Consider the following 6,985-nt stretch of genomic DNA (forward strand, 5'->3'; position numbering starts at 1 on the left):
ATTAACAGAACGTTCTGCAGCTTAAAATCCAAAGTTGCAAACCTCTGCATTAGATGGCTCATGCATTCATTCAATGCAGAGTCTTTACTGCACATCTACTAAGTGCCAAGTTCTTAGGTGTGGCAGTGAGCCAGTGAGAGCAACTGCCCTCTATTACTTGCCTGTAGCCTGTTCTTCTGATAATCCATGCCTCTCTCCCTCTTTCTCCCAGGTCAGAAGTTGAGTAGCTGGGGCCCCGGAGGGCTTGAAGCCTTTTCACAGTGATGGCGGAGAAGCGTCCACGGGGCACCCTGGGGCCTATGATGTACAGCAAGCTGCCCCGTCTAGAGGTCGACTCAGGACCCAGGCACAGCTTGGGCCCCTCTGCTGCTAACCAGGACCCCTGTAATTACAAGGGTGCCTACTTCTCCTGCTCCATGGGGGGTGTTCCCCAAACAGGGTCTGGACAGTTGGCCTCCTGGACCCCGTACCCAACCTTGTATCCTACCAGCGTAGCAGGACCCCCACTTCGGGAAGACAGCCTGTTGACCAGTTGCCTGCTCTATCGCCCACCAGCAGGAAGCTCTGAGAAGGTGCAGGACTCTGGCCATGTTGAGCTCCTGCCCTTTAGTCCCCAGACTCATTCCTACTCAGGCCCACCACTGGCCGCACCCAAACCTGTCTATCGCAACCCTCTGTGTTATGGACTCTCAACTTGCCTGGGGGAAGGAGCAGCAAAGAGGTCACTGGATGTTGATTGGACACTGGTGACTGGGGCCCTATTACCCCCAGCCAACCCCCATTGTTCTCTGACTCTGGCTTCTGGCAAGGGCCAGTCCCTGGATGGTACCTTCTTACATGGGGTGCCAGTTGGGGGATCTGGCACAGACTCCTCAGGGAGTTTTTCCCCTCGCCAGGCCTTCCTGGACAAGTATCAGACCAGTCACAGCACAGGCTTCCTAGCCTCCAAGTATGCAGGTTCTTACTCTGGGGACCCCAAGCAGGGATTGTCCGAGGGACTCCCCAATCCTTGGACCCAGTTGGCTCAACCCCTCGGCCCAGCCTATCAGGATACAGTGCCCTCCCCCTACCCACTGCCCCACCCTCCACAGGCTCTGTCTTGCCCTCCAGCCTGTCACTATCCAGAGAAGCAAAGCAGCTACAGCTCAGTGCCCCCACCGCAGTCTCTGGGAGCACGCAAGGGAGTTGGGTACCTAACTGGTGGGCTGAATAGCCCCTACCTGAGGCAGCAGACAGCCCAGACACCTTGTATGCCCCCAGTGGGGCCGGACATTTATTCCTACCCCTCTGTCCCCCTCCCAGTTCCCTCACCAGGCCTCAAGCTGGAGCCACCTCTCACTCCACGGTGCCCACTAGACTTTGCCTCCCAGACACCGGGCTTTCCTTATGCACGGGATGACCTCTCTTTCTATGGAGCATCCCCGGGGCTCAGAGGGACATTGCCTTCCCAAAACAGTGTTCAGGCTATGCCACAGCCCAGTGCCTTCCAGCGAACATGCCAGCCCTTGCCTGCCAGTCAGCTGTGCCCAGAGCCTGTGAGGCCTGTAGAGAAGCCAGTGCAGGAAGCTGAGGAGACCATATGGCTGCCCAGCTGCAGGAAAGAACAGCTCAATGAGCACCCTGGGGCACCCATTGTTATTGGAGATAGTCCAGATCCCCGCACCCCACCAGCACTCCCCCTCTGTGGCCAAGAGCACCCATCTCTTCCACAGAACCAGGACACACTGCCCCCTGGCTCTCCACCCATGCCCATTATTGACAATGTCTTCAGCCTGGCCCCCTACCGTGACTATCTGGATGTGCAGACACCTGAGGCTATACCTGAGCCTGACCCAGCCCCCAAGGGCAGCCATGACAAAGACTCCAAGGGAACCTTGTCTACCCAGGAGGCCCCTTTGGGGGTGCATTGCCCACTTAGGGAAGAAGTAGCACTGGACTTGAGTGTGAAGAAGCCCATGACAGAGCCTCTTCCTATCAAGGTCCCTAGTCCTAGGGTGCACTCCAAGCTCCCTGTAGCTGTGGGTGTGTCAGGTGTGGGGAACACAGTCTCCAAGCTCCCTGGGGTGTCAACAACCACAGAGACCACCCCAAAAACCAACTTCCACAGTTCCGTGGCCTTCATGTTCCGAAAATTCAAGATCCTCCGGCCAGCGCCCTTGTCTGCAACCATGGTCTCATCTATGCCCACCTCGGTCCCTGCCTCTGACCAGCCTGTACCCACCTCTACATCTGTGCCCACTGGACTACAGATTCTCAAACAGCCCTTGCCCGTGGCCTGCTTTGACCTGGCACTGCCCAGTCTTCCAGGTATATCTGTGGTCGGCCCAGCACCTACTCTGTCTCCATCACCTGCTCCAGCTCGGGCCCCGACTCCAGCTACTTCCCCTGTCGCAGTGGATTCCCCAGAGCAACACTTTGCAGGACTGCATGAGTCCCTGTGTGATGCCATCTCAGGCTCAGTGGCTCACTCCCCACCCGAGAAGCTGCGTGAATGGCTTGAGATGGCTGGGCCTTGGGGCCGGGCAGCATGGCAGGATGGGCAGGCTGTGCAGGGGCTGTTGGGCAAGCTGCTCTCCCAGTTGCAGCGCTTTGTGTGCACGCAGCAGTGCCCCTTCCCCCACGTGGTGCGGGCTGGCGCCATCTTCGTGCCCATCCACCTGGTGAAGGAGCGGCTCTTCCCAGGGCTGCCGCCTGCCTCTGTGGACCACGTGCTACAGGAGCACCGCGTGGAGCTCCGGCCCACCACACTGTCGGAGGAGAGGGCTCTGCGGGAGCGAGCCCTGCGCGGCTGCACCTCACGCATGCTGAAGTTGCTGGCACTGCGCCAGCTGCCTGAAATATACCCTGACCTGCTGGGTCTGCAGTGGCGCAACTGTGTACGCCGCCAGTTGGGTGAGCATGGGGCAGCCCCAATTGCCACCGGAGCTGTGTGCGCGAGTGACAGGTGTGTGGGCGCTCACAGCCAGGGGTTTAGGGGTTCCTGGGCCTCTGGAAAGGCTGGGGAGGCCTAGAACCTGGGCTAGAGGGGAGTGGCTAGTCTTCCAGGGTGGGCTCTATGACCCCTGCCCCCATTCTTCATCCCCAGCATCAATGAGAGCCTTCATAGGCTCCTCTATAAGCCTCTGGACACCAGTTACTCTGCATGGAAATGCTTTCTTGGCCATCCTGGTCCTGTGCCCCTCTGGATCCACCCTCTGCTGTGCCCTGGAGCTCTGCCCAGGCCCTGTTTGTTATCTGAAGTCATTTCCCCATGTCTGTCCTGCCCAGCCTCCCCTCTTCTGAGCTCCTTCCCTAAATAACCCACTGCATGCTGGACTTCTGTACTTGGTGACTCTCTGACCCTTAACTCCTCCCCAGCCACACTCATGAGCTTTTTCCTAAGCTCATTTCACACAGGGAACAGCACTTTCACTCATCCAGTGCCTCATTCCTGAAACCCAGCAGGGACTCACCTCCCCCCCAATACTGTGGTCTTCTGAATGTACAGTTTTCAGTCTTTCCAGGTGTGTGCATTCATGGAAGTGTCCCAATAAGTTGGAACCTTGTTTTACAGTTTGCTGTTCCCAACTAACTTATGCACACTGCCCACCAGCGTGCTCTCTTCATTCTGGAGCATTATCTAATCAGTTCAGGTAGCTAGACCTCACCCTTGGGGACTTCTGCATGTCGCATGGTGTGTACCTACTCACTTCTGCCATGACTTTGGTGATGGTGCCCAGTGGTGTCTGTTGCTGCCTCTCCTACCCCAGGAGTTCTGACATCGAGGCCTGCTCTGTCTCCTTGCTCCCCTGCCTTCTCACTGCCAAGCCACTACGTGAGCTGTGTCTCCTTAGAACTGTTTTCTTGCCCCCTCCCTGTCCTGGCAGCCTTGCCCTGGGCTCCTACCTGGTCCAGGCTCCAGGTCAGGTGGAGAAGGGGCTGAGGCCATAAGGGGCCGATGTGGAGCTTGGTGCCTGGGTGATAAGCATTGTTGGCCCCTCAGCACTTAAGAAACTGGGGCATTGGACCTAATGGAGCACAAAGAATGTTAGTGGGAGCTTTCTATTCAGAGAGAGTTTGGGAGGGTGTCAGCATCACGCAAGGCTACCCCAACACCACCTTCTCCCTGTGCAGCTGGGCTATCTGGGGCCCAGAGACAGGTTTATTTTTTCTGGGCTGCCTGCTGGAGGGTTGGGCTCAGCCACTTCACAGTCCCCTCCTGCTCTGACTGGTGTGCAAGAGTCTGGAACCTGGTGAGAGAATGACTGCGGCCCAGTTTCCTGTCGTTAGCCAGCTTTTAGTACCCCTGTCCCCATGCCTTCCCTGAACTTTGGGTCCTTCCCCCCCATCTTTGTGGTGCCAGTCTTCTGTGGTGTCCTTAAGACAATGCTCCCCTAGCAGCCTCTCTTCAAGCAGGTGTGCTGTTGGTCAGGAGCCCTCTCCCATGCCCTCTGCTGCTCCCTTCACCCCCTTCCCTCTGGGCATTGCTTTCAGGCAGTCCCTTCCTGAGCTTGGGCTCCTGCTCTGGTGGCAGAAAAATGATGGCATTCTGTGCAGCCCAGCCCTTTTTCAGGCCCCTTTCCTCTTGTCCTTGCACCCAAAGAGCTTCTTCTGAGTAGTGCTCTCATCAGGTAGAGCTCTGGCGTTACCTCGGGAGAAGCACACCCTTGGCTTAATGGTCTGGCCAGCAGGCACATGCAGGGAAGAAGGGTCATGATTTCTTTGGCCCTGCTGGGGCTGTCCTAGCCTGGGACACAGTGGGATCACTAGTCTAGATGGCTTTGGAGGGCAGAAGATAGGACATGAGGGTGTTGGTGTCTGTAGCATGACTCTGTGTTTATTTTCCAGGTGACTTTGATACTGAGGCTGGATTTGTGCCCTCAGAAGCCATCATGGCCAGAGATGAGCCAGAGAGCCTATGCCTGGCTCAGAAATCACCCATCCCCAAGGCCAGGAAGCCAGGAAGGAAGCTACCGACTCCTGGCCAGGAGAAAGCAGAGGCAACTGCTGGGGGAGGGTCCTGCGCCTCACCTGCCCCCCATGCCAGCACCAGCCCCACAGTGAGGTCTCACTGCCGAAGCCTGCTGGAAACTGCCTGGCTTACTGGCCTGGCACTTCCCACGTGGGGCCACAAGGCCTCAGGAGCAGCCCGGCCCTCACCCTGCCCACAGCTGTTCAGTGGCCAGAGCCATCACCTGTAGCTCTGGTGGCTGGTGCTGTTTGGATAGCTACTGTCTGGTTATCACCGGGAGTGGACATGCCCTTGGAGCTCCTCTAGTTCTTACCCTGCCCTCCTCCCTAAGCTGGGCTGAGAGTCCCTGAGCTTTTGGCATGAGGTCCTTTATTAGAAAGGGCATGTGGGCTTGGGAGCTCCACCAACTTGGGCTCGGATCTGGCTCCTCTGTTTCTTGCTGTGTAACTGAGCAAGTCACTTCCTCTCAGGAGCCCTTATTTACCCATTTGTAAAACAGGACAATGCAGCCTACCTCACAGGTGTGGGGGGATGCCTGACACACCAGTTACGGTTTGCTCTGCTTCCTCCACAGGACAGGGGCCCAGATCCCAGCTAGTGCCTGGAGTTTGAGGCTGAGGCAAACAGAGCCTTCCTCCAGAAAGTCTTACTATGTCACAGAACTTGGTTATCTTGGAGTGAAACAGTGTACATGACGTCCAGAGTTTCTAGAGTCATCCCCCAGGAACACTTGGGGGTAGCCCCAGTATTTGGGGTGTGGCCCTAAAACACAGCCTGTAGCTCCCTGAGGGAGCCTAGGGCTGGCATCTTTGTTCTGGGCCTGCTGCTCTTACCCCTGGGAGGTCCCAGGCCTGTCCTAAATTGACACCAGTGACTTCCCTGAGCTACCAGCCTCTCCCAGTGCATTATCCCAAAAAAATTGTGTGTTTGCTAGAAGCCAAGCAGCTGCAGGGACTAGAAAGGGCAGGCTGGATGACAGACAGCTCAGTCCTGGAAGATCTCTGAAGATGTGGACCAACGACCTGGAGCCCCATCAGCCAGGCCTACTGTGGGTTACTGCCTTGAGCCCAGAGGCTGGCAAGCTGGACCCTTGGCCTAGTTAGGGTTTGTAATAAGGCTGTGGTCCCTGGAGGCAGGCCATAAACATTAAAGCATTTGGGTGGTTTTGGATCTGGGACCTGGCTGGCTGTGTGTTTGGGGGTTGTAGGTTTAGTGTGTCATCACCAGGTGCTTAGCCCTTCCTGAAGGGCTGCAGCTGTCCCTGCTCCCAGCCCAGAAGGCTCTCCAGTAACCTTGTCCCAGCTAGCTCTGGCCGTGTGGGCCCTTGTCACAAACTCACTGGGCAGCCACTTCCCTGCTCAGGAAAGGCCCCTGAGACCCTTCTGGGTTCTGGTGGTTGCTGGTCTATAGTCCACTGTCCTGTGGGAAATGCTGGTCACCAGACCCCAGCACACATCCCTCAGGACCAAGGATGTACCTACCAAGGTCTAAGAACAGAACTGTTCTCCACTCTCCATGCTGGTAATTTAGCCTGTTGAGGGACAGCCCCTCCCACGCTTTTTTTTCCTCGCAGAGGATATTTTTTCCATTGATTTTTTAGAGTGGAAGGGGAAGAGAACATCCACGTGAGAGGCACGTCCATTGGTTGCTTCCCGCATGGGCCTGATGGGGGGTGGGGATCGAACCTGCAACCCAGCCATGTGAACTTGACTGGTAATTGAACCCTCTACCCTCCAGTGTGCAGGTTGATGGTCTAACCACTGAGCACACCAGCCAGGGCCCCTCTCACCCTAGCGAGCTCTATTTCCACAGAGGTTCTCAGAGTTGCTGAGGTGGCTTCCTGGGTGTGGTTTCCACTCCAGCTGCTCCAGGACCGGGCCACTACGGCAGGTCAGACCTGCCCAGGATTGACCCTCACTTTGTGGGTTTCACTGAGCTGTTATACCATCCTTCCTGTACACAAACTATATTGTGGCTCCTACAGCTAGAGCCTGGTCTTGTACTGGACGAGGTTTGGAGTGGCAGCACTCACCT

At 56.7% G+C, this 6,985-nt stretch overlaps 1 protein-coding gene across 3 annotated transcripts; it reads left to right on the plus strand.

Annotated features, from left to right (window-relative positions):
* The first annotated feature begins 214 nt into the window (after positions 1 to 214).
* On the plus strand, positions 215 to 6,126 carry LOC102767542 (chromosome unknown open reading frame, human C15orf39). Of its 3 annotated transcripts, none has more exons than XM_006774571.2 (2): positions 215 to 2,892; positions 4,828 to 6,126. In XM_006774571.2, the coding sequence occupies exons 1-2, from the start codon at positions 264 to 266 to the stop codon at positions 5,178 to 5,180; spliced, it is 2,982 nt and encodes a 993-aa protein (XP_006774634.1). In that variant the 5' UTR covers positions 215 to 263; the 3' UTR covers positions 5,181 to 6,126. The 3 variants fall into 3 exon arrangements, with proteins under 3 accessions (XP_006774634.1, XP_015426510.1, XP_006774635.1); XM_015571024.1 differs by having other exon boundaries at positions 215 to 2,307; XM_006774572.2 differs by having other exon boundaries at positions 215 to 2,944; positions 4,828 to 4,910.
* The last annotated feature ends 859 nt before the right edge of the window (positions 6,127 to 6,985 follow it).

Source organism: Myotis davidii, unplaced genomic scaffold (assembly GCF_000327345.1).
Source record: "Myotis davidii unplaced genomic scaffold, ASM32734v1 scaffold687, whole genome shotgun sequence".
NCBI classification, from domain to species: Eukaryota; Metazoa; Chordata; class Mammalia; order Chiroptera; family Vespertilionidae; genus Myotis; species Myotis davidii.

Excerpts from the sequence above, each read along its gene's own strand:
- LOC102767542 (XM_006774571.2), top strand. The coding sequence starts at position 264 with ATGGCGGAGAAGCGTCCACGGGGCACCCTGGGGCCTATGATGTACAGC. Across the intron at positions 2,893-4,827 it reads CTGTGTACGCCGCCAGTTGG|GTGACTTTGATACTGAGGCT; the intron begins GTGAGCATGGGG and ends TTTATTTTCCAG.